General features: G+C 42.6%; 2 protein-coding genes across 2 annotated transcripts; both read left to right on the top strand.

The window, feature by feature from the left end:
• The first annotated feature begins 489 nt into the window (after positions 1-489).
• On the top strand, positions 490-2,855 carry LOC115370514 (T-box transcription factor TBX1). The gene is made up of 6 exons (XM_030067540.1): positions 490-496; positions 852-1,107; positions 1,237-1,338; positions 1,596-1,767; positions 1,932-2,087; positions 2,784-2,855. Exons 1-6 carry the CDS (start codon positions 490-492, stop codon positions 2,853-2,855), a joined length of 765 nt encoding a protein of 254 aa, XP_029923400.1.
• bace1 (beta-secretase 1) lies at positions 1,210-27,630 on the top strand. Its single transcript, XM_030067674.1, is given in 11 exon segments — positions 1,210-1,221; positions 9,642-10,549; positions 19,122-19,210; positions 19,930-20,146; positions 21,285-21,422; positions 21,498-21,632; positions 21,740-21,841; positions 22,597-22,746; positions 25,257-25,335; positions 25,338-25,427; positions 26,046-27,630. Coding segments are annotated over 10 exon segments (1,581 nt in total). The 5' UTR covers positions 1,210-1,221; positions 9,642-10,207; the 3' UTR covers positions 26,285-27,630.
• The last annotated feature ends 245 nt before the right edge of the window (positions 27,631-27,875 follow it).

Here is a 27,875-nt window from a genome sequence, read left to right as displayed (position 1 = left end):
ATATATGTGTGTGTGTGTGTGTGTGTGTGTGTGTGTGTGTGTGTGTTCGTGCATTCACAGCTCTTGCGTACACGTGCATGCATGCGTGTACAGCTGTGATTAGTGCATGTCAATGGCTCTATGAGTATTGTAATGGATGAGGCAGCAACCATGGTCCCCAGTGAGAGTTGTGGTGTATAAAACCTGCTTGTTCCTGGACAGACATAGCCACTACCCGTCCTGAACTACTCACAGCACTGTGCACACCTACCCGGGATGCTGGAACTGAGTTGGGACAACACTATCAGAAGATTTTTGCCTTGAATTCTATGTTGCATGGGTGTTTACTTGTCAATCTTTATGTGATGGCAGGAGTTGTTAGTTGTGGGCAGAAGTTGAACTCCAGACTTGAGTGAACACACAAAGCAGAAGAGGAAACAAAACAAACTTAATTTATTTTATTCATTTTGTGGACCATCAGCAGGGCAGGAGACACGGACCTACACAGGCATGGACAGTAAGTATCTTGTTGCTATTTGTTTCATGGCCAAAAGTGTATCGCTCCAATGTTGCTGAAAAAGTTACTTGTCTCTCCGATTCACTGTTGTTGAATTTCTTTCCCAATTTTCTCTTATATGGTGAGCCCACAGCAACAGAAATAATGGAAAGACAACGAGGCCCAACCTCATTTTAAGTTAGTTGTGGATTACTTTGTTGCACTCATTGTAAGATGCTTTGGATAAAAGTGGCAGCTAAAATGCTTAAAAGTAAATGTAAATTTTTCTTTAGTTTTAAAGTCTTGAGATTGCTTATTGTCATTCTTTCAATTTTCATTCGGTCTGTGGTCTTAGACTATTGCAGGTGAGGGTAAGGAGACAAGGACAGGAAGCTGCTCCATATTTATTACTATACCATTTCCTCTCCTCTCCTCTCTTCTCCTCTCCTCTCTTCAGGTCCTCAGCTGTCCCAGAGCTGTGCCCTTGCCCTGCCCTGCTGTGCAGAGGGGGTGTCACCGACGTGCTCCAAAGCCCCCCAGGTGAGCGGGGTCAGAGTTCAGCTGGAGATGTGTGCGCTGTGGCAGCAGTTTGATCAGCTGGGCACCGAGATGATTGTTACCAAAGCTGGGAGGTACACACATTCAGTTACACATCACTGACAAATTACTTATCCATTACATTCTCATGTGCTGGTTTTCTCTTCTTCTTTCCTCTTCCTCTCTCTGTAACCACAGTGTGCTCTTCTGTTTATCCACTGCAGGAGGATGTTTCCGACATTCCAGGTACGAATCTCTGGGATGGACCCTGCTGCTGAATATGTTCTGCTCATGGACTTTATCCCTGTGGATGACAAGAGATACAGGTTGGACATATTGAGCAAAATGTGTGGCGCATAGTATGTGATAGATAGTATTTTTTACCAGCTTAAATGCACTTTCAGCCGATTTCTGATCTGTTCTACTATTTCAAGATGTGTCACTTAAGTCAAGCCCAAGGCCCATCTTTTCCTCACAACATAGACCGGGATTATGCCACTCTGCAAAGTCCCTCCCAGCTACAAGGTCTTGTTTCAAACATATGTGATATAATCATATCTCTGTGTGTATGTGTGTGTGTCAGATATGCCTTCCACAGCTCATCCTGGTTAGTGGCAGGCCGAGCAGACGTCTCAGCCCCAGGAAGGATGCACTTTCATCCCGACTCGCCAGCCCGTGGAGCCCAGTGGATGAAGCAGACGGTGTCCTTCGATGCTCTCAAACTCACCAACAACCTGCTAGATGACAATGGACATGTCAGTCAATCTCTTGATAAATGTAACTCTGAAGTGATTGCGGCTTTGATTTTAGCAATAATCACAGAAATCATGCTTGTTCCCTGGCAGAGTTACATAGCGGTGTGTGGTATGGTGTGACTTACATACAGTATTGTGTGTGTCTCCTTATCCATCTCCACCAGATGATACTGAACTCCATGCACCTCTACCAGCCACGTTTCCATGTGGTCTATGTGGATCCAGCTCCCAATAGCCATTTGCATGCCCACAGGAACTTCTGCTCCTTCTCCTTCCATGAGACCCGCTTCATTGCCGTCACTGCCTACCAGAACCACCGGGTAGGAAACCCAGTGTTGCAATGCATCAGACATAATTCCCTGGTAGTTTTTGACATTACCCATACAAGCAGATGCTCGACTGTGCTAATGAATGATGTATCTACCAAGGCAAAGCCATTGTAAATTGGGTTCCTTATTAATTTGAGAATTGCCACAGGAGTCTAGAGATACTAACCTGCATCCTGCTGTGGCTGCCTGTCCTTGAGCAAGATACTGAATCGTGACCAGCTCCAAACCCTGACCTCTGACTTCCTGTATCTCAAGTCTTTTATCCTTTCATACACTCAATTATGGTACAAGATCTATTAAATGGATTTTTTAAAAGTCCTCAGGGAGCTCTCAGAGTTTGGTAATAACTGCTTTCTCCTTTTATGCACCTTGGGCATGGAACAAGCTGCAAAATACCATTACCTTGGACGTACTTCCTTCTTTGAATATTTTTAAAGGTGTTTTACAAACTGCTGTGAAGGAAACATGTTGCTGTTTTACATAATTTTCTTGACTTGAGATGGACTGTGTCACTGGTATAGCCTGTATGCCTCCCTTCTTATATTGTTATATGCATGTTTTTACCACTTAAATATCTATAGTTTTCAAATGTGCATTAGCAAATGGATATATAGGATTTAAATCAAAGCCTTTATTTGTACATTTTGTTTTACCCCTCACTTCCCTGTCTCCCTCGCTCTCTCCCAGATCACCCAGCTGAAGATTGCCAGTAACCCATTTGCCAAAGGCTTCAGAACCACAGACCCCCAAGACTGGTGAGAGACAAAATGCTTTCACTATCAATCATTCACGCAGACAGGTTTGGGCACAGCAACAAAATACAGTCAGAAGTCATTACAGCTTGAGCGATACAATAGAGCTGGGCATTTCCTGGAATAGGCCAACTGAATTCATGACTAGACCCCAGTTTATCTCTATCGCTCTTATCAGCTGGTAAACAGTGATAAGGCAGCAGTCTGTCTGACAGCAAAACTTTGACCTTTGTAAACTAGGTTGAAATACTCCGTCGAAATGGTTTCATGTATGGAGGGTCACACTTGAAAGGATGTTGGCCATGTATGGTAAAACTGAAAGGGAAGCTCTTTGGTCTGAAAGGCTGAATGTCTGTAACTGTACTGCACTGTAACTTTTGTGTGTGTGTGTGTGTGTGTGTGTGTGTGTGTGTGTGTGTGTGTGTGTGTGTGTGTGTGTGCGTGCGTGTGTGTGTGTATGTGTGTGTGTGTGCGTGCGTGCGTGCATGTGTGCATGCATGAAGGGCCAACAATTCCAGGCCCCTTGCAGTGTGGTGTCCACCAGAGGGCAGAGCTGAGTCCTACAACGCCACAACCAGAGAGCAGAGCTGGGGATCAAAGACTTTAGCTCGTAAGTTTTGTCTTTCTCTGTCTAATGGTATATTATGGGTTCATGGACTCCATAGTGTGTGTCACTCATGCATTATAAATGACACACTGTTACCTTAAGTTCAATGTTTGAACTCAGGTTAGTGTCAGTAAAGGGCCCATGATAGCAAGTAACTTCAATAAATCAGTAATTAACTTTACTGGCATGGCAGCCATATTCACTCATGTCCATAGTTCTTGCATGTGTGCAGCCACCGGTCCATTTGCAAGCTGCTTATTGCTTTTAGCTGCAGTGGCAACAAGGGCAGCTCTGCAGCCCAGTGCTCTCCTTCATCAGCAACTTCCAACAATCTGTCCAACATGTCCTGGGTCTATCTGAGGAGTCCTTTCAGTCAGATATGCCTGGTACAGCTCCAAAGGATGATGACTTTTTTTCAATGTGGAAGAGCTGAGATGTTACTCTGAAGTCCTCTGGGATCACTGACCTTTTGGTCACTACCCAGAACTTGTAGCTGCTTCGCCTCTCAACTCAGCTCCTTTGTACAGTCCAATGAAGTTCCTGCATTACTGCAGTCACGGCACCTGCCTGCTGACCTATCTAGATAGATAGATAGATAGATAGATAGATAGATGTACTTTATTGATCCCAAACTGGGAAATTCTTACGTTACAGCAGCAATGGAAACATAAAATAAAATTAAATAGAATAAATGCACAAATATATACAATAATGACTATATACAGTAAAAAAAAAAAAAAAAAAAAAAAAAAAAAAAACTCACAGTCCCTCCTACCCTCACTCATGAATAAGCCCCCAAGATCCCCCCCTCCAGTATTTTTCCTTTTAACCTTTTCCAAATTCATAAAACGCATGTGGACTGGAAGAGCAAACTTCCATGCGCCCTCTATAATTTGCAAAAGAGTGAAGAGTTGCTTGGACCTATATATATATATATATATATATATATATATATATATATATATATAGGTCCAAGCAACTCTTCACTCTTTTGCATATATATATATATATATATATATATATATATATATATATATATATATATATATATATATATATATATGTATATGTTAGAGAGAGAGAGAGAGAGAGAGAGAGAGAGAGAGAGAGAGAGAGAGAGAGCTTTCGGACTTCTTCAGTGACCACTGCCTCCTGTAAAGATGGCATTTTCATACTTCTCATTCTTATTTTCTACTCAGTACAATTTAGTACTTGTTTCCCAACCAAAACCAGATAGTTATTATTCTGATTAGTGAAGTTGGCCAGTGATTTAAATCTCTAAGAAACAGGATTCAACAACTTTGATTTGAATCTGATCAGTACCTTTCAACCCATGTTCTCCTTCATCTACAGAACAGGAGGATCCACCCCCCCTGATGATAGAGCAGTGTGGCCTGCACCCCCACTGTAAAGGCACCTTGGGATGTACCATGGAGAGAAAAGATGTGGAAAGTACACTACCATCTTCTTCTTTCCAACCTCTTCCCTCCTTCTGGGACTGTCCAGGTTCAACTCCAGAGAGAATAAATCTAGGATAAGGCAAAGAAAAGGAAAGAAAGGTGACCCGACTGTGCTGTGTCACAATTATTCAAATTACACTGCTGCATGCTTGCTATATGTTCATGTTATGTGGTTTAATATGTTTCATGTGTGTCATTATGACTGTACATAAAGTTTAAGAACTCCCTTACAAAAAAATAGCAATCCTATAATTTTAAAAAGGACAAAGGACAAAGGACAATGCAGATTCCATCCTGGCCGTGGAACAGTGGACCAGCTCCTCACCCTTGCATGAATACTGGGGGGATCATGGGAGTTTGCTTTGTGGACTTGGAGGCTTGCAACCATGTCCCCCAGTGGATCCTGTGGGGGGTGCTGCAGGCATATGAGGCACCAGGTTTGCTGCTCCAGGCCATTTGGTTCTTGTGTAACAGTAGAGAGCAGTGAGAGCTGTGTAGAAGCTGGTGTAGAAGTAGCTGAGCCAGAAGGCAAAGCTCTTGATTTACCGGTCAGTCTTTGTCCCATCCCTCACCTTTGGTCACAAGCTCTGGGTAGTGACCAAAAGAATTACATCGTGGATACAAGTGGCAGAAATGAGTTACCTTAGGGACAGGGTAAGGGGCTCAGACATCCGTGAGGAGCTTGGAGTAGAGCCACTGCTCCTCATGGCAGCTGAAAATCAAGATGACGACAATAATGCCACTGTAAAACCACCATAAAGTATTACTGACACCACAGGTCCCTGTAAGAATATGGAAATATTACTGAGATTTGTACCATATAGTCATACAACAGATGAATATATCTTTGGTTACTTGAGATAATAAAAACAATATTCCACCACCTTATAGTCTTTTTCCATTGGCTTTTCCTAATTACATTTGTAAATTGTAACTTAGTATGTTTAGAGGAGGCAAACTGTTATTTGCACTTATTCTAAGCTGCTCTGGATAAGGGCTTTAGTGTTGCCAACAATGCAAATTAGATGAAAGTGAATAGAGTTCCCTATGAGCCGAAAAGCAATCAAAGGAAACTACATTACCCAGAATGCAGAGTGGGGTACTCTGCAATGTTGTATGCCTGCTGGGCAGTTTCAGGAAGATGCTCCAAGAGAAGCAGACTGAGTGAGACAGGGAGTTATGTATTTAAAGTAACCCACTGGTGCTGCTAGTAACCCTATACAATACAAGAAAAAAGCTGCCAAACTACCCAGCAAATTCAGAATGAGGGTCCATGACAGAGCAAGGTTTACTCAACAGATAGACAAACTTCTCTGAGTGAGAACACTTGGGAAAAAGAAAATACAGGACCAAAATACTTTCCACTGACTTTAACTACTTGTCAAATGACATTAGAAAAAATTAAAAGAAAAATAGACATGAGCAAAAAAACTGACCCTTCCTTTAGAGGACGCTTACTGTGAAAATATGGTAAGGTATTTTGGTTCATTCCTGCAGTCCTGTTCCAGAAAGATGCACATAGCTTTCAAAACCACCAGAGGGCAACTGTAGGTCTGGACATTGCATACAATATGAGAATGCTACTAACTGTAAGGTGTTTTTCCATTTCCCAGGTTAAGGCACCTATAAGGGGTGTTAACTTTGCCAAAAAAAAAAAAATGTTTTAGAGGGGGGTTACTGGATTAGAAAATTGGACACTCTAGTACTTGAAGGGCTCAATGAGGAGTTGTTATGTAAAATTTGATCAAACCAACGTCATACCACATACCACAAATTACAGTTTTTTTCAATCGCTTTTTCCAGTTTGAAGACACTGGAATCCACTTTGTCGTCATCTTCACCTCCAAACCACAGCAGAAGTTTTTTTTTTGCAAATGTGTTCATACCTTTTCATTGGATTCACACATTTTTCATGCTCTTTTGCACAACACTTCTCACATGTCATTTACATGGCCCTGACTCCATTGACTTCACTATGGTAGTCAAAAGCAAAACATCTGCTCACAGCTGATAGAATTGACCTCCATCACTGTGAAATCACTACTGCACCTGCATGACTACCCTTTCCACAAATCGCCATTCACCAATCAATCAGTATGCACCTACAAAAAAGGGGCCTATAAATTGTATTCTGTATTTTTTTTCCAACTCCTTTGAGTTGTTCTGTGTAATACTGTATGTGAATTACAGTATTTCAGTTTTTGCCATACAGTAAAATTTCACTTCAAAGTCTTTCTGAGTTTGGATGCACTGTAAGTTCACATTTGAATGTGTAGCTCACAGGAGAACCTTGTTCAAACTGACAGCTGTATTTTGTATTGTGCTGTCAGCTGTGTTACAGTACAGTAGAGCTGATTGAAGGAATCTACTCATTTGGGCAGAAGTTGAGTTGTTTGAGGGAAATATTGGATTTTGCTACTTGCTTTACAATATGTAACGATGTAAATTGTCCAAAAAAAAAAAAAAAAAAAAAAAAAAAATGACTGCAATACACACAGGAACAAGTAAGGTTGAACCTGCTCAGATTGAAAAGGGTATGTTGCATTTTGGTGTTGAGTATGAAGTGAGTGAGTGGCTGGATGTGCTTTTGCTACATGTTTGAAATGTTTTGTCATGGTAAGAGCCTTTTGCAAACAAAATGTGTTATTTTGGGAAGAGCGCCTCTCATTCGGCCGATGGATTTACTGTTTTGATACCAGGGTTTCGGAGTTTGATTGATTTGATTTTTAAATGTTGACTGACGAATTGTCTCTTTGCTTATATTGTAAATCAATTCAAATATAATTTGACACAAGTATTTACTATGCAGACACCATGACAGCATAATCCATGAAGCCCTCCTGCTGTAGAGACTGGAATTTGTTTAACAAGAATGGTCCTCATTCCTTAGACTGAGACTGTAAAGTTATGTAGAGGGAATTGAGTAATATTTGGTGGAATATCAATGCTTTAATATTTTGATAATGTCTTTGTCTGTCTACAGTGATTCACAGTGTTATATTGACAAACCTGTCAGTCTAGTTGTATGTACTGCTCTGAAGAAGACTATCATTGAAATTTGTCATCATTTCCTGCCAATAAAATTAACTCTGCAAGTCGTGAACCTGTTGGGAGCTGTGGACTATCTTTGACAGATGCTAGGGATTTACGTATTGTTATATTTGAAATACAAGTGTCAGATTGACACTCATTTTGGAAAAAGTAATAAATACTAGGGTGTTGACAGCTGCAAAAAATCATTTGAACATACTCTCTGTGTAGTGAAAGTGTTCCGAGTCTAATTTCAGCTGAAAAAGAAACACTGATACCTGGAGTGAAACCAAATAGGATCTTCAGAGGGCTGACTGTCCCCCTCCCTATGAAGTTGGTTTGGTCATTCATCATTCACACATAACGTCCAAAAGGATGCACAGATTTTCGCCAAATTTGATAAGAAGGTTGGCCATGGACAAACGAAGACAGGACCTAACTTTTTGCATGACTTGGCCAAAAGGGAGTGTGGTTCTGGGCATGGCACACCACAAAGAGTCACATAACTTCTCAGCAGAGAGCATTGGGAGGCATTGGGAACCACAAATTTTTGACACAAGGTTTGTCCTGGCCTAGGAAACAATGGTCCACACTCACCTTCTCCCTTGTTTTTTGCAGTGTCTCCAAAGGGGGGCCTTGTCTGATGTCCTCTGACTCTGCGTGTACATGCTGACATGTTGGCTGACACACAACCACACCCACTTCTGCTTGTGCCCTTTACTACTAATACTGGACTAGACTAGCTGTACGTTGTTTCATTCATTTATTTATCAAGTTTATTTTGTACATATTAATATATATAAATGCATGTGGATAAAACTACGTTTGTGAAACAGAATATTAGTCCTAATTTTCTGATTTTAATTTCATGTGGTCGTCTTTTCTGTTGTAATGCTTTTGTGTTTTGTTTGGACCCTAGGAAGAGTAGCTGCAGGTCTGCTGATGTTCTGCACCAGCTAATCCTAATAAAATCCTAAATCCTACATCTGCCCATCTCATACCATGTTAAGTGAATGAAAAACTCTCTACCAATAGTTTTTTTTTTTTTTTTTTTTTTTTTTTTTAATATCCAGATACCTACCAAATAGAGGCCTTTTACATCCATGTGTCTTTGATGGTGTGTGTCTGTGTGTGATAAACACACCAGTATTATTTAGATTAAATCCTGAAATTGCCCTCAGAAATCCACACCAACAAAACTCTTGAAGGTGGGCTGGCTCTTTAAAATGAGGTAAGGGAGCAGCTGGGTGCGGAGCCTGAATCTGGGTTAGGAGTTAGTGTAAGGCAAGTTGATGCAGAGTGAGCTGACAACAACTAATATGCAGATGCTGACCTTTTTTCTTTTCTTCCTTTTTTCTTCCTTTTTTCTTTTGGTATGATAACAAGGCTGTATGCTTTTATATTTCATTTTGCACAGTGATTTAGTGATAAACAAAAACGGTGGACAAACTATGACCATCATTATCAGCAAAAAAAATCTCTAAAAGCCTTTCTTCTTTCTTTCAACCCAGCCTATGCAATTAATTTGCCTCTTATAATGCATGTCAGTCCTAAAACTGTATTCAGTAGATAAAAGACCGGGTTTAACCATCAGCACGGTGTTTCAATGGGAGTTTTATTTTTGAAGATGGCAACCGGAAGTGCTTGTTTTTATCGTAACTTGACGGTGGTGATGCTCCGCCGCTCGCAGCTCAAGGATGCAGCGGGGTGCATGGAGGAGGAGGAGGAGGAGGAGGTGAAAGACAGGAAGGCGGAGAGCAGAATGAGCGGCTCGGTAAAGGGGAAGGATTATGGTGGCCTGCCAGCCTGCCCACCGACGATGGTTTAGGTCGTTTGAGAGCAGGATGCGCAGAGAAAGCGACAGAGGCCTCGGGTTTGTTGATACGCGGACCTCGGAGGGACAAACGGCGGACACCTTTTAATTTCCCCGACTTATTCTCGACTAGAATTAGCGTTAACACCGAGGGTTGCCAGGTTTTATTCTAAGGGTGTGTGTGTTTTTTATGTCTTCGCGATTGAAGATATTTTAAACTCGGTTTCCTCTCAGGTTGTACATGTTTTGGACGCGGTTTAACTAAAAGGCTAAATAGATATCCGTGGTTCAACTGCCATCATGGTTGCAACCGTCATTTTCACATCATCACCACCTGATGTCGTCTCCAGTGCTGCTGCGGCCGGGATGTCACACTGAGCGGAGCCTTGTGCGGTGAAAGCTAAGAGAGAGAGCGAGAGAGAAAAAATACAACTTTATTGTGTTTCATCATGGAGGCTGTGTCGTCACTCCCTCACTGGGCGACGGGTCTATTTATATGGACGACTTTGTGTCTGCTCAGCAACGGTCAAATCGCACCGGACGCCTCGGGCCTGCCTCTCTCCATCCGCGTGCCACTGCGTCAGGGCGCTCGCGCCGAGCCGCCACCGCCTCTGTCACCTGCCGCTGCCGCCGCCGGGCCCCGCGAGCGCGTCGCCTCCGGGAGGTTCGCGCGCAAGCGGAGAGGAGCGGCGGCGAGCGGCATCAGCTTCGTGGAAATGATTGACAACCTGCGTGGGAAGTCGGGTCAGGGCTACTACGTGGAGATGGCCGTGGGCTCTCCCCCGCAAAAGGTAAAGCTCTCTCTCTCTCTCTCTCTCTCTCTGGTGTGTGTGTGTGTGTGTGTGTGTGTGTGTGTGTGTGTGTGTGTGTGTGTCTGTCTGTCTGTCTGTCTGTCTGTCTGTCTGTCTGTCTGTCTGTCTTTCTGTCGACCTGCCAGTGTCTCCCTGCTTGTGTTAGGGTCAGGGCTCATGGGTGTTCACAGGAATAAACACCAAACACACGCAAGCAGTAGTAAGTTTATAGGCTGCATTTTAACAATACGGATGTGCTTCAGCAGAGTGAAATCAGTCAGTTCCACAAACACAAAAAATAACAATAAAACAAAACCTCTCTGGGATTACAGATTATTTATTTATTTATTACTTCTCAGTATTTTCTATCTGTGTGTCTGACCGGTCAGGAGGCTCTCCCAGGCCGCTAATCATGATGCCAATACACCCCTCCTCTCTCTCTCTCTCTCTCTCTCTCTCTCTCTCTCTCTCTCTCTCTCTCTCTCTCTCTCTCTCTCACACACACACACACACACACACACACACACACACGCACACGCACACTTCACTCTCTCTAGGCCAACTACTGTCAACCGACCCTGTGTTTAACATAGCCCCCTTTAAAAGAAATAGAGCATGGATGTCATATGAGTATCACAGCAAAACAATAGGAATATCATAGAAGTGTTACAGTAGTGCTGAAACATTGCCGTACCGTCTAATAAGGTCACGATCAGTTCATCATTAAGTATCATCTAAACAGAGATCAAGATAAAGTCACTGATGAGTTTAACAGGCACATCCATAACTTCATGGAGGAGTATTATAGTGGTAACTATGGATGAGGAAATGTCAAGCACAACAAGGTCACTGTAACCTCATCATCATATAGTTGATGCACTATAGTAGGCCTAAGTCGTATAATAAGTCGTAATATATGTAGGGATGCCATACAGGACTTAACCACGAACACACAGCAAGTTTGCTCTGAACTCACTACCATGTATAATAGTCGTTGATCATTAGGGGTACCACACCTGTTGTATATGTCCAAAAATATAGTGTCACTTGGCCTTGGATTTATCCCTTTATTTGGCCGAATGAGTGAAGCAAAACTCCCTTAAAATAACTGAGTCTGTTGTCCAACACTGTTGATGTCCTCTGCAATGACAGATGGCCTGCAAAGTGCTTGTGCGTGTGTGTGTGCATGTCTTTATGTGTGTGGAGAGAGTGAGAGAGGGCTGAACGATACAGAGAGATAATGGAACCATTAATTCTGCAGAGAGAGGAGTGCCAGCTGGGTGCAGCTGCAGGGTACAGGCTGGCACACAGAGGGCGACGGATAGAGAGAGAGCGAGGGAGAGAAAGAGAGAGAGAGGAGTTGGGGGTCAGAGAGAGATGTAGAAAGAGAGAGGCAGATAGAGAGGGTGAGTGGGGAGAGAGAGAAAGTGACAGAGTGGGAGAGGGAGAAAGAAAGGAAGGGAGGGTATTGAGAAGCAGATGAAGAGGGACAGGAAGTGGGAGAGGGAGTTGGGGAAAGAGACTGTCCCTTCAACCATAGGACTGGGTTCAAAGCCTCTCATCCGCGTGCTGAAGTGCCCTCAAGCAAGACAGCGAATCCCAGTCAGCTGTAGGATTGTTGCTCTGTTGCTACCATGCCTGACCTCTGACCTCCCTGTGGCAGAGGGCAACAGTGAAGAGAATATCACTATAGACATCACTTGGTTATGACACAATATTTTGAACCTCAGCCATTTTAGAGTTTCCAGATCAGAGCTAGAATATTTCTAGAGTATTTCCAACTAGGGATGGACCAATGTATCGGCATATTATCTGTTGATTATTAGCTAATACTGGTATCATACGATCCAGTATGATTTTTACTGCCAGTGTTTGGCTGACTGTGATTTTGGCTGATTTTTTACCCAAATATGTCAGTAAATACAACTGTTTTGTTTAAAAATACAATATAGGCCTGCCTCAAAAGCTTGCATCTGCATTTGTACTGCAGTTCTTACAAACATACACTATATTACCAAAAGTATTCGCTCACCTCCCTTTACTCATACTATGAACTGAAGTGCCATCCCATTCCTAACCCATAGAGTTCAATATGATGTCGGTCCACCTTTTGCAGCTATTACAGCTTCAACTCTTCTGGGAAGACTGTCCACAAGGTTGAGGAGAGTGTTTATAGGAATTTTTGACCATTCTTCCAAAAGCGCATTGGTGAGGTCACACACTGATGTTGGTCGAGAAGGCCTGGCTCTCAGTCTCCGCTCTAATTCATCCCAAAGGTGTTCTATCGGGTTCAGGTCAGGACTCTGTGCAGGCCAGTCAAGTTCATCCACACCTAGACTCTGTCATCCATGTCTTTATGGACCTTGCTTTGTGCACTGGTGCACAGTCATGTTGGAAGAGGAAGGGGCCCGCTCCAAACTGTTCCCACAAGGTTGGGAGCATGGAATTGTCCAAAATGTTTTGGTATCCTGAAGCATTCAAAGTTCCTTTCACTGGAACTAAGGGGCCAAGCCCAGCTCCTGAAAAACAACCCCACACCATAATTCCTCCTCCACCAAATTTCACAGTCGGCACAATGCAGTCTGAAATGTACCGTTCTCCTGGCAACCTCCAAACCCAGACTCGTCCATCAGATTGCCAGATGGAAAAGCGTGATTCATCACTCCAGAGAACGCGTCTCCACTGCTCTAGAGGCCAGTGGCGGCGTGCTTTACACCATTGCATCCGACGCTTTGCATTGCACTTGGTGATGTGTGGCTTGGCTGCAGCTGCTCGGCCATGGAAACCCATTCCATGAAGCTCTCTGCGCACTGTACTTGGGCTAATCTGAAGGTCACATGAAGTTTGTAGCTCTGTAGCAATTGACTGTGCAGAAAGTCGGCAACCTCTTTGCACTATGCGCTTCAGCATCCGCTGACCCCTCTCCGTCACTTTACGTGGCCTACCACTTTGTGGCTGAGTTGCTGTTATTCCCAAACGCTTCCATTTTGTTATAATAGAGCTGACAGTTGACTGTGGAATATTTAGGAGCGAGGAAATTTCACGACTGGATTTGTTGCACAGGTGGCATCCTATGACAGTTCCACACTGGAATTCACTGAGCTCCTGAGAGCGGCCCATTCTTTCACAAATGTCTTGTTTCACAGTCTGCATGCCTGAGTGCTTGATTTTATACACATGTGGCCAGGCCAAGTGATTAGGACACCTGATTCTGATCATTTGAATGGGTGAGCGAATACTTTTGGTAATATAGTGTATCTGTATCAGCAGTATGGCTGTGAAAATAATGGATAATGGTATTGGCCTCACAATACCATATCAGTGCATCTCTATTTTCTAACACAGTTTATGCAGATCCCAAGAAAGAACAAACAAGTGCACACAGTGGTTCCAAAAGTCTACCCATTACTTTAAAAAATCTTGGGATAATGCTTACCCTTCCCACCAGGTGTGACTGGTGTAGCAGCTAGGACTGCTGTTATTATCAAGACAGGAAAAAGGCTGGAGATTGAAATCCCGGCACCCCCCCAGCCACCAAAGATTACCTGCCTTCTACGGAGGTCTGGCTTGTCCAATAATGAGCTATTCTCTGCACCTGTCTGTGCGGCTCTGCCCCCCATTGGATGACATGCTGGTGCTGATTCAGGCTGCACCTCACTATGGCCCCCCTTTAATAAAGTGGGGGAACTGAATGAAAAGGGTGGCCCAGCAGTCTGCCATCACCTGTCACCTGGGACTACTGTCCATCTACCTGGTGGAATTGGGTGAGGTGGGGGGAGAGTGCTGGCACTGGAAAGACCTACACCATACACCTCTTCCTGGGGCAGCCGAACCTCAACCTCAAGGCTGTGAGAGGCACGCTGACATGGTCCCATCTGCCAGTCTTCCCTTTTTGGGAAGAACTAGTGGCAGACAGATTGGCCAAGGCTGAGGAGGACTGCAACCACATCAGTCCCCACCTGAACCAGCTTAACAAGGTGCATAAGGGGAAGATAAAGAAACCTGCATCACAGTGCTTGTTCACAGAGGTGTGACGCTAGGTGCCGTGCCACTTCCCAGATTTGGATGCAACATAGGAAAGCTATTACTCCTATTATTTCCTGGTTTCTAAAAAGTGCTCGTCAATTAGACCTTCACTATCTGCTAACTGCGATCTCACCACATTGTGACAAGGCCATTCAAAGTGTTCACCATCTCCTGACTGCAGAGGCAAATCAGCAACCAAGATTGTTTTGGCTTGGTGGACCTCAAGGACACATATTTCCATGATGAGTTGGTGTCATGCCACAGACATTTCATCTGCTTTACCTTTTTGGGCTGAGAATACAAATTCAGCAGAATCCTGTTTGGGCATACCCTAGTCAAAGGTTAAAATCGCAGCTTTTGGCATTAGCTCAGAGGTTTTTTTTTTATTATTATCTGGACAATTGGTTAGTTATTGGAGATCTGGAGGAGCAGGTGTTGATGCACACCACAGCCTGGGGTTTGCTGTGAACTGGAAAGAGGACACTGGTCTGCTTCAAGCAGATAGAATATCTGGGCATACAGCTAGACTCGGCACAGATGCAAGCCTCTCTTGCACCAGCAAGACAGGAAGCACTGTTCCACTCCCTGTCTCCCACATGTCCAGGGGCACAAGTGACACTGCTTTTGGTCATGCATCTGGTGCGTCTGATGGCAGCGTCCACCCATGTCGTGCACATGGGCTTACTGCACAAGGTGGGTTCAGGGATTCCACAGGTCCTGGCAATGCAAACACTGGCTGCCTCCCAAATCAAAAATGGTCTGCATTCCCATCTCTGTGAGGGAGGACCAGTCCTACTGAAACAGGAGGAAGATAATAGAGTAAGGAGTGCTGGTGAGCAGGATGTCAAGGTGATATTGGTACGCACAGATGCCTTGCTCATAGCCTTGGGGTGTACATGTCTCTCAAATGTGGTCGGAGGCCTATAAGTGGTGCCTGCATCCACAAGCGGTATCGGAAATTTTGTATTGGTATTCTGAAAGGCAGAGGTTGACCTGTTCACCTCCAAAGAAGATAAACTTTGCCTGCTGCAGTTTTCTCTGAGACCTAGCAATGACCCACCCCTAGGCGTGGACACAGTCACTGGCCAGACTGCTTTCTCTAGGCCAGGGGTGTCAAACTGGTGCCATGGAGGGCCAAGAGGCTGCAGGTTTTCATTCCAACCAAAAACTCCACCAGGTGATTTCAATGATCACCCTACCTCCAAACAGAGAGGCGGGACTAATCAGTGAAATCACCCTCCATGGCACGAGTTTGACACCTGTGCTCTAGGCCATTTCTTCACAGTGCCCAACTCCACCATTCCTAGCCAAGTTGAATCTGGAGGGCCTCTTAGCAATACTGATACCCCAGAACAGGCCCTGGGAGGACTGGTTTCCAGTTCACACAAAAATCTTGAGCAGGACCCAGTGGAAAATCCAGCACTTCAAGTCCAGCAGGCTCATGCAGAGCTCTTTAAGTTTCCAGTGTTGAAAGAGTCTCTGTGTGCTTTGCTCTGAGTGCCGACATCTGGCTAAGCCTTGCATTCACGGCATGCCTAAGATATGTTTTGGACTTGTCACCACAGGGCATGAGACACCATCATTTTTGCCCTGTAATTAGAAGGGATCACAAGAGGATTAATTTATTTGTGTCTGATGGTTGGAGTCCATACCTGCCAATCTTCTAGCTGAGAGCAGTATTGTCAAGAGACACTCTCGCGATGCCACACGATGTCCTTAGATTGGTTGAGGCTGGTCTCCTCCACTTGTTTGTTGTGGACGGCTTATACAACCTTGATGAAAATGAGATCTGTTAGTCTCAATTTTATGTCTGTCATGTTCTAGCCAGGATCATCTCCATTCACTTGGCTACACTGTGAGTGTCAGGATGTGATCTCCACAAGTGCTGCACTGCCCATATCAGGATATTACTAGTCAACAGATTAGTTTTCGACACTACAAGGGTTCTCATTTCCTGTTGGTCTGGACACAAGCAATATACTGTCAAATGGACTTCACAGTACAGTCTCCAAGTGCTGCCTCTGCAACATTTGCTGATTTAAAGCTTGTGTGTATCTGTGAGTATGTCAGTCGGAGGAGTTTGATGTTGCACTCCCATCATTTGAATGGTTAGCTAATAGTTCGATATGGATGCTACCCAACATGAGTCAATGTGAGCTTTGACTCATGCATCGATAGTGTATATTTATTGTCATGGATTTATTGTCTGGTGGCCTGACATAAAAAAAAAAGTGACAAAATGTCAGCCAGCAAAATCAAGCTAAAAACAAAGGGCTACCCATTTGAGGTTTCATTTCAGCTAGGAAGAGACACCTAAAATTAAAGGTGTTGAAATCCAGTCCTATTTGGAGCACAGTAACACTAAGGCCATTGATCCTCAGGGTCCTCTGGGAAGCACATCCTCTTACTACAGTAAAAATGGAAGTTTCCAGGCACATGTCACATGTGTCTGTTCAAACAATGTTCATCAGGTGGTGGGGTCAATGGCTATCATAATTAATTAATAATCATGAATTCATAATTCATAATATAATTATTGTAATGATCTGCACTCACCAGCACTCTCATAATGTAACAGTAGGGGCAAATAACAGAACACCTAGAACAGTCACTAAATTACATCCCTTAACTGTTACAAAGCCTTTAAAACTAGGTTATGACACATTTACACTATATCACCATATGAAATCCAAAATATCTCATCTCATATCACAATATTTATATAATATTGGTATATTGCCCAGACCTAATGTCAAGCAGTTGCTGCTCTAATGATAAAATGATCATATCTGGCATAAAGAAAATATTTTTTAAAAGCCTTGCATCAGGTTGGGCTGCATTCGGTTATGGTAACCGCTAGATGATTTCTCCTCTATATCTGAGGGGGAAGGGCAGTGGATGGCTGGAAAAGACAGGCACTCTGCCAGGGAGGACAGGAAGACAGAGAGAAAGAGAGAGAGAGAGAGAGAGAGAGAGAGATGAAGTCAGGATGCAGCCTGTAGGGTTTGTGTGTGAGTGAGTGAGTGTGTGTGTGTGTGTGTGTGTGTGTGTGTGTGTGTGTGGGTGGGTGGGTGGGTGGGTGGGTGGTTGTGTGGGCGGGGGCGGAGGTGGAGGAAGCAGGCGGGACAGATCAATCCCGGATAGTCAGCGAATTTCTATCTAGGAGAGGAAGACAGAGTGTGCATACTCTTATTGTTTTGTTGGGTGTAGATAGGGAACATGCAGGCATATAGTGTATGAACACAATGACAATAAAGGCTTCTAATTCTAATATGTGTGTTATGGACATGGATATGCGTCTGTCTTTGTGTACGTGTGTGCAAGTTAAAAAATGAGTGAAATAGAAATAGAGTATTTACTGTGGGTTTTTTGCTCCCAGGCCTTGAGGCTGTGGCACCTCTCTGGATATTTGAAGAGTCAATCCATTATTGAACAGCTGATGCTGATGCTCATCATTGGCTCTCTGTCTCTCTCTCTCTCTATCTGTGCAGAAATATATGAATGAAAACAAAAAAAATTGTGAATTGCAGCCTCTGAAGGGTGTGTAAAGAAAAATTAATGAATGTCCAGTATGCAAAATCTGTAGTGTGGAATTAAACAAAAATTAGGCACGTTTGAAGCAATTTGTGTTAAATTATATAATCTCTGTCTGTATCTGTCTGGCTGCCTTTATAGCCATCTGTCTGATCGCTCCACTCACACATTCACACACTGTTTTGACTGATTGCGCAAAATACGATACTCACATAGAGACGTGGACATAGGAGGAGGAGGAGGTTATAGGGTGATGGAGGGAGGGGGAAGGGGAGAGGGAAGGAGAGAGGGAGGGAGAGAGAGTAGAGAGGGCAACCTGAGAGGAGCTGACAGTTAGGATGGAGACAGAGAGAGAGAGGAGAGAAGGACATTTGGGGCAACAGGAAACAAAACAGGACACTACAAGGAAAGAGACACAGAGAATGACAAAGAATTTACTGTAAGAGAGAGAATCGGGGAAGAAAATAGACAATGAGAACGAGTAAAGAAAACAGAGAGAGGGGTATCTTTACGTACAAAAGACCAATCCAAGCTGATGTTTTTAGTTGTGTTAGGCCAACAAACCGATTTGCTAGTACTGCCCTATAAATGAAAATGGGATATTGGGTAATGGGTATTAGCCACTGCTGACATGATAGGGTGTTACCAGTTTGTAAAACCTGCAATGAAATATTGTAATTTTTAAGTGATTGTAATTTTTAGGTAATTTCAGGCAAAAAAAAAAAAAATCAGTATCAGCTATCAAAAACCCACATCAGTCCAGTCATCGTTTGTTGCTCTGCAGGGGAAATAGTTTTATGAATAGATATCTCCGTCTCCAGGGGAGCAAAGATACAGATTAAACTTGCCCTTCAGAGATAGAACATAATGTAATCAATTTCACCGTGTAACCTGAGCACCAATTCTACAAACCCATCGATTTTGGCAAAATGCACGCAGGAGATGTTTATTAAATTGCTCTTTCCGTGCGTCTCTGCTCTGTTTCTGCCTCCTGTCCCTCTCCATTCATTAGTTGAACATCCTGGTGGATACGGGAAGCAGTAACTTTGCCGTCGGGGCGGCCGCTCATCCCTTCCTGCGCAGATACTACCACCGTTCACTGTGAGTACAACCAGTGCTAAAAATACTCTGCTACACTTGGTGAAAACGTGATAAGAAAGGAGATGTTTTAATGCCTACGTGTTCCAGCCCCAGTGGTCTTAAGTTAAAATCAATATGAGAAACAGCCTCCAGTCTTGATGAAGGTTAGACACAGGTTTTCAAGATTTAAAACTGAAGTCATGTATTTTTATGTCCCCCAAACTTTATTTTTCACTGTCCATGTAGCTTATAATAAGAGCTGCAATATATTTCTTTCTTTCTTTCTTTCTTTCTTTCTTTCTTTCGTTTCAATTGTTTTTATTGTTACGACAAATGACCACTATGCATATAGCTTATTGTTTAGCAGCATACTTTATTATGAGAAATAAAATCAAATAATATTTTAAAGTGTTTTATTTTCAAGGTTGTGGTCTTATTTGACATGTTTTCATGTCTAGAAATGGAGATTATTGTTGTGATTACCATGATTTGTCACTAGCTTATTTATTTGAAATACAGTGTAATACATAATTACATTATGTATTTGAAATACATAATCACATTATGTGTTTCAAATGTACTGGGATAGATTTTGTCACTGCTACTTCTAAATATTTTTTTGTCACCTCATCTATTGATCAATGACTAACTCATAATGAATTAACCGAGGAAACACTGATAACAGAGCAGGAATGTAATGAATGTAAACCCACCTAAAGTCAGTGTGCCCGTCTTCACAGCTCCAGCTCGTACCGGGACCTCGGCAGGAGTGTGTATGTTCCCTACACCCAGGGTCGCTGGGAGGGCGAGCTGGGCACCGACCTGGTCTCTGTTCCACATGGCCCCAATGCCACGCTGCGCGCCAACATCGCCGCCATCACTCAGTCAGATCGCTTCTTCATCAATGGATCCAACTGGGAGGGAATCCTGGGGCTGGCATACGCCGAGATTGCCAGGGTAAGAGCAAGGATATTTATTCCTGAGTGCTTAAAACATCTGAGAGGCTCTTACAATAAGTTTAATTAAAAAATCAATTTGAAGCCGCGCAAAGCAGCTTTGTAAATTGGCAGCCCAGCCATTGAGGCTTGAGGCAAGAGACAACTCTTTAAATTCTTTAACCTTCATCATCAGAAGTTATGTAATGTAATGTCAATAAACTGGACACAGCAGCTGTTAACCAAAGTCAGAAGAAAAGAACTAATAGGGCTCTCGCTAAAGACTCTCACAGTATCATGATGATTTCTACACCCAATGTCGATAATAAAAAACATTTTAATGAAAAATTACCTCTTTTAGTTTACCACTCCTTTAACTTTCACGTGTTGCCTAATGCAGCTTTAATGACTTAAAAAAGATAGAGTGTATTAAATATGGTTATTAGAGGACTTTAATTCAGATACAGTTAAATAGCTCCTCGAAATATTAAATTTGGCGCCCTGTAAACCTGATACCGTGTACATTATTGACATCTATAGTCCATACTCGAGAAGAACTCATGAGTGAGCAGGGAGTGAGCATACCTTAGCCTAGTGTGTGAGGATAATGACGACGATGAAAACAGATCAGGGGATGGAGGTGGGATGCAGTTTTTGGATCGTTCAGCATCAGTCTGACATTTGGAGGAGGTGAAACCAAAAGTAAAAGCTTCATTCCTTTGATCTGTAACTAGTATATCATTAAATAAATTGAAATGGGAAATTTATTACATGTCTCGTTTTTGGGAAAACTGATGATTCCCCTGTAACGTGTTGCCGCCCAGCACTTGGGACAGATAGGACAGATAAATGCAGGAGAGAGAGGAACTTGAGGGCATCTTTGCACCAGCTTTTAACATGACATGGAGAGGGAGGAAAGGTGGTTTGAGATCTGGGATGGTGATACAGTAGCTGTGGCTAATGGAAAGCAGAATGTGTGGGAGCAGGATATCTTGAGGGAGCAGGTTTGTCGTTTCATCATTTGGAAATTCAAAGCTGAAAGTTAAAAACAGCAGCTTGGTTCAGCCATTCAGAAGTAAAGCGATCCCACTCGTCCCTCTCTCTTATTCTCTCTCTCTCTCACTCTCTCTCTCTCTCTCTCTCCTGTCATCGCTCCCCAGCCTGATGAGACATTGGAGCCTTTCTTTGACTCTCTGGTTCGCCAGACTCCAGTCCCCAACCTCTTCTCTCTTCAGTTGTGTGGAGCCGGCTTCACTCAGAACTACTCCCTGGGCAGCGCTACTGTCGGTGGCAGCATGGTGAGACACACAAAAATCACATAAAAATGGTATGTTTGAAAATAGTATTAAATCATCTATGCTCCATACTCTCAGATCATTGGAGGAGTGGACCCATCACTCTATGTAGGAGAACTTTGGTACACGCCCATCCGCAGGGAGTGGTACTATGAGGTTATTATCGTTCGCATTGAGGTGAATGGACAGGACCTCAATATGGACTGCAAAGAGGTGAGATCTTACGGATTATTGGAGAGATAGATGCAAAAATCAAACACACACAGAAAACTAAATAGCTGACAGAGACTAAACAGCCTCTTGTGTTCTCTCTGTGGCAGTACAACTATGATAAGAGCATCGTGGACAGCGGCACCACCAACCTGCGATTGCCTCGAAAAGTCTTCCAGGCTGCTGTTAAGGCCATTGAAGCTGCATCTTCAGTCAGTTCTTCCTCCACCACAGAAGCCCTGTTTGAACTCTGTCCTGAACTTTGTTCTGTTGTCTCTTACGTCTTCTTTCCTCACCTCCGCTCCCCCAGTCTGATACAAAAAAGCTTCACTCCATTAGGTTGATATTTACAGGAAGCAATACTTTCACCTTTAAATGTATATTTTCACCTGGTCTAGCCAATGAGAATGCATGTGCATCAGACATTGACAACTATGATGTCTTTAGACACAAAAGACACAAAGACACAAAATTTACATATCTTGAGACGTGCAAATAAAGTGAACTCAGGACAGTTTACTACATAATATGTCAAGTGTGACTTGATGTGTCAAGTAGTATTCAGTAGTTTTAAATCTTCCCCCAAATCAGTGTTCTCAATAGTGTGGAAAGCCCATCAGTCAGTTTTTAGACCATGGGACACTAAAACTTCATGAAAGCTTGACAGAAATCTGATCAAAATCTTTTTTAGAATCAGTCCAGGTTAAATGCTCTCCACAGACAGTGGATGTAATGTTGATTAATTACAGATTAACAATGGAACAAGAAAAGGCCAATATGTGATTTTAACAAAAGGCCAGTATCGGCCCCATACAGTCACAAACTGATTTACCCTTATTGTGAAGACATCTCGGCACACAGACTTTGAATGGCGTGGCAGAAGACTTCTCAAGATATTGGTGGAGTGTTTAACTCTCTGGAGTCTGTCTGTGCTCACAGTCACAACGTTCTCTTGTGTCTCTTGCAGACGGAGCAGTTTCCCTCGGGGTTCTGGCTGGGGGAGCAGCTGGTGTGCTGGCAGGCTGGTACCACACCCTGGCACATCTTCCCTGTCATCTCCCTGTATCTGATGAGTGAGAACCGCAACCAGTCCTTCAGAATCTCCATCCTCCCTCAGGTAACACACCTCCACCTGAACCAGTCAGCTTAAACCGGGTTAATAGTTAGTTCACAACAAGGGGTGTAACGGTTCAATAATCCCATGGTTCAGTTTGTGTTGCGGTTTTTGGTTCACAATTTTGGTTTTGAGCCGGTTTCTTTTGCTCATTAGGGAGAAAAAAACACCACCATTTTCAGTGTTCTCTGCATTTGTTTTATTTGCAAAATAACTTGCAAACATCTTCTACTAGATAATTTAAAATGAACATAAACTTTCAGTATATTCATTAATTCATCAGTTAAACATGTGGCGAGACGCACTTTGTACAGTGTATTGTGTACTGAACAATTCATTTTTTACAGTTCAGTTTTGCACAGTTTTACACCTTTTTTCCATGTCAATGGCCACCAAGTAGATACATGAGATTTGCCTCCAAGGGACCACACTGGTGAAAATATTTGCTACTTTGTGGAGGGGAGATAATAGTGACAACAGGTAACATTACAATCTAAACTTTGTACATTCAGATAATGGTGAAATTATATTCTGCATTTTATTGGAGACTCCCTGTAACCCTATGAAAGACCTCAAATGTTCAGCAACTGCTGGTCTCAACTAGTTAGTTACAGTGTTGTGAGAAATGAGAGCAGCACCACTGGGTTTTAATGAGCTGGGGTTTCAGGATGGGAAAATGAATCCCATGCTGCAAAAATTTGAATGACTGCTAGGAACTTGATACTTCCTTTTTATCAACATCCTGTTGTAGAGTGAATTGTACAAAAGTTTTAATTTGATCTGTGAATATTTCATGCTAATCAAAAAATGTTTGCTTTTACTATTAAAAGCAAGACTAAGTTCCCCATGGTTTTCTGTGCACATCTTCTGTGATGTTGAGAGCGTACATCTTTTCGTTGACTGCCTGTAACCATGAATAAATGCAAATTACCATTTTCCCTATGCTCTCCTATAGAAACTCTGGCCACAGTAAGTCGCTCTATTCTGGTGCAGTACTTCAGTATAATCCTCAGAAGATGAAAACCTGAATAGGTACCATGAAAAAAACACAATGACCACATTTCAAAGAGAGGCTTATGAATATGATTTCTGAGGCTTTTCATAAAACTCAGATAAGTCATTATGGTTTTTATTCAAAGCTGTCAAACAGGGCTTGGAGGCGGTGGAATGACTGAGATCTGTTTGATGGTGCGAGAGCCAAGGTTCACCGCAGTGCGTCTGTGGAAGGCTGCTGACCTTGATGTCAGTGACAAAATGAGAAGCTTTAGGAGAAGCTTTTCCTTTTTTCTTGTGTGCTTTTACTTCTGATGAATTTTCATATAGGCAAAGCAATAAATCACACATACGCACATGCAGAAACACCTACATACAGGGGCATGCAGACACAGTTGAGAGATGCCCTATTTGTAGCTTCTAAAATCATTTTTAAAAGGTCCTATTTATTGATGATGAAAACTAAAACAGAAATGATAAAGTTATCTATAATACTATAGTATATTATAGTAACACATAAGACTCAAGTTCTTGTACAGATATGGTTTTTATGATCATCACAGTAACATGTTTGTTGAAGATGGACTGCCCTCCTTAAAAGGTCCTTAAAAAGTCTTAAAATGTCTTAAATCAAATTTTATAAGTGTAAGGCCTTATAAATCATTAAATAGTCTTAAATTTGAGCTGGATAAGAGGAACCCCATGGGCTTACATCAGGCACACTCACGTCGAGCCAAGAATGTAAGTTAAAACGGCTTTATTGGTTAGGGCATATCCAAGTTAAAATCATGCAAAGGAGATGAGGAGTACGCTGTCCGGTTTTGACCCGCATTGGGTCTTTCTCAGGGCGTGGCTGAGCTTGTGGTGTTCCTCTTCTCTAGCTGATCGTCTGTTTGACTACAAGAGCACCTTGCGTTCACCTGGAGTTTACTACCTAACCACTGCGAGCACCCGGTATTTTTCCTTTAGTCTTAAATTTGAATTTATGGGGGCTTAAGTTCAATAAAAATTTTATCTAATTTTCGTTTATCCATCTAACACATTTACACCTCAAACTTATTTCTGCCTCAGACCAAATATATAGTACTTTGCTTTATAATTAACCCTAACTGCTTATTTGAAAGAGAAAAAGATGATTTGCCAAAAAAAAATCTGTCTCAAATGTTGTTGAAATTTAACTGAAAAGGGTCTTAGAAAGCATTAAACTGCACTCTGATACCTTTAGACTCCCTGTTACATTCTGCCCAATACCAGCAACATACTGCCCTCTGCTGGTTAAAACAAAATCTGAACCTTCAGACTCACTGTGATACATGTGATACACTGTAGATTATTTTATATTTTAAATAATATTATGTATGTAATTATTTGAACAACATTAACTTGCTGAGTTTGGGATGCTGTGAAAGTAAAGACAGACATCGGACTCCGACAAGATGTCCTCTGTTTTGGTTGTGATGCTCTGTTTCTTACTTCACTCCTTTCTTTTTACCTCTTTCTCTCTTTCTCTCTCTTTGCAGCAATACCTTCGGCCGGTAGAGGACGTGGCCTCGGCCCAGGAGGACTGCTATAAGTTTGCTGTGTCCCAGTCGAGCACCGGACAGTCATGGGAGCCGTCATCATGGAAGGCTTCTACGTGGTTTTTGACCGGGAGAAGAAACGCATCGGCTTTGCTGTTAGCACGTGCCACGGTGAGCAGAAGAGGCTGGAGGCTTGGGGGTGGATTGCTTTGTTGTGTTTCTCAAGTTCTGCATGCCGCCTTTATACCTACCTGTTAGGATGCCAGTTGTAGATGAAGTCAGCTCACTTTATACTTACCAGTAGAGAGAAATACAAGAAAAGCCCTATACTTACCTGGCTTAAGTTTTGTGTGAAAAAGTAATGGTTAAGGTAAAGTAAAGGTTACTACAGGATCACCTTTCTGTCTAATTTAAAAGAAAGTGTTGTACAGTTTGTAAAATAATCTTATTATCAACCTGTCAAATTCTCACCCAAAACTGACCTCTGCACTCAACCAAATAATATAGGATTTACCTTTATGGTGCTTATTTGAATTAGAAAAAGGTGATTTTTCCAGAAGTCAGTCTTACATGTTGTTATAACTTGTCTTGAAAAGGTCTTAAAGAGCTTTAGATTTGTCTAAATTTCCTGCCAACATGTAAGATGATACAATCATCTTACATGTTGTATTTCTCAAACACGGTAAGTGCAGTTAAACATCAGGTAAGCTGGATTTTTCAAAAGACATATTGTGCATACTGGAACAAAACCCCACCACTGTGCTAACGTCTAACTTCTCCCTGCTCCAGTGCACGATGAGTTTCGCACGGCATCGGTGGAGGGTCCGTTCCACGGCATCGACCTGGAGGACTGCGGCTACAACATCCCCCAGACGGACGAGTCTACGCTCATGACCATTGCCTACATCATGGCGGGCATCTGCGCCCTCTTCATGCTGCCGCTGTGTCTCATGGTGTGCCAGTGGCGCTTCGCTCGCTGCCTCCGCCCCCACGGGGACTTTGCTGATGACATATCCCTCCTCAAGTGAGGGGCGAGAGGAGACGCACTGGGTTTTAAACTTGAAACACGGGGAAAGAGATCGATAATGGTTAAAATTACTAGTGGATATGCAGTGTCACAAGCTATTGGTGCTGTTGAAAGAGAGCTTCAAAAACTCTTTTCAGGAATATGATATATAAATTAAGTGCAGAATTACCGTGAGCCAAGATGCTCTCAGATGGGAGAACATGGGTGGATAACTAGAGCCATTACTGACATACATGACAAAGAAGAGAAAGTGGGTGTCATTAGAGTCAGCCATGCCTGTACAAGCAACCTATTCAGAGCAGCATGGAGATATAGCGAGCAGAGTAACGGGGGAAAAAAAAGAAATGTGCTATTGTAATATTATATAATGTAATATTATGGAACTTGACCTTGGATTTTCAGATTGAAAATATGGTAAAATGCAGAAATTGATGAGCTGGGCGGGAATTCATCCTGTATTCTGATGTGGATTGCTTTGTTGAGGCATGATGTAAGACATAATAGATGTATGAGGTGAATATATGAGTGTGTGTGTTTGTGTGTGTGTGTGTGTGTGTGTGTGTGTGTGTGGTAGGTTGTGTGTGGCTATAGATGTACGTAGTTGTGGGAGTGAATGATATGAGGTTTGAAATGTGTGTGTGTGTGTGTGCATGCATGCCTATAAGTGTGCACAGCTGTACTGTAAGTGAAGACTATACACAGACAGATTTCATTGAGAAGGAAGATGGTAATAACCGAGTATTTGAAAAAAAAATTACACTATTTTGCATAATGCCAGCAAAGACTTCTCCAGTGCAAATCAAGTAAGCATACAGACTAATTTGGTCAGAGATCAGAGATTAACAGCATTTATGATCATTTTAGTTTTACTCGATGTAAAACTGAGACCACTGAATATCAGATGTCACTTTTTCTTCTTATAATGATAGCATAAATGTATCTATTGTACATAGAGTTTGTGCATTTCAGATCTGTATGCACAAATTTGCACACACACACAGACACACACACAAACACGTTGCTTATCCTCGCCAACTACTGCTGCACCATCTGATGATTTGCACACGTAACAACACATTTCATGGATATGAACCGAGACTTTACAGGGCTTCACTCACAGACATAGAAGCAGCCTAACTCATTGCATCTCTCAATGGGGACCATCTGTATGCTAGGACAAGGAAACCAGCCCAAAAATATGTTGTACAGAAACAAACACAATGCAAGACGATGACGAACAGTTTCTACTGTCTCTCAGCAAGCTGTAAATACATGAACTGTATATTAACCTGTCAAGCGCTGGCTGGCAGCACTGCTGAACCAATAAAGTACCTATTGTAACTGTAACATGGGGTTGTGTGTGTTTTTCTCTTTAAATTATTTCTCATTCAGCCTGTCCACCAGAATATTACTCTTATTCTGTTACACAGTCTTCACACTGAAATACATCCTGATGAAATTCTGCCAAAGCAGGGATGAGAAAAGTTTAAATGAATGTTGAATGGCCACCCTGAAGCTTTAAAAAGAGGAAACTATTGGAGGTGGAAGACACAAAGACTGGTCAGCATCTGATTTAAGTAACAGGCCAATGT

The sequence above is a fragment of the Myripristis murdjan genome, chromosome 13 (assembly GCF_902150065.1).
Source record: "Myripristis murdjan chromosome 13, fMyrMur1.1, whole genome shotgun sequence".
Lineage (NCBI taxonomy): Eukaryota > Metazoa > Chordata > Actinopteri > Holocentriformes > Holocentridae > Myripristis > Myripristis murdjan.
This window is presented reverse-complemented; position numbering and strand designations above follow the sequence as displayed.

What these genes read in the sequence shown, in the direction of transcription:
- LOC115370514 (XM_030067540.1), top strand. An exon ending in ATTGTTACCAAAGCTGGGAG is followed by an intron (nt 1,108 to 1,236) that starts GTACACACATTC and finishes TATCCACTGCAG; the next exon opens with GAGGATGTTTCCGACATTCC. An exon ending in GTGGATGACAAGAGATACAG is followed by an intron (nt 1,339 to 1,595) that starts GTTGGACATATT and finishes TGTGTGTGTCAG; the next exon opens with ATATGCCTTCCACAGCTCAT.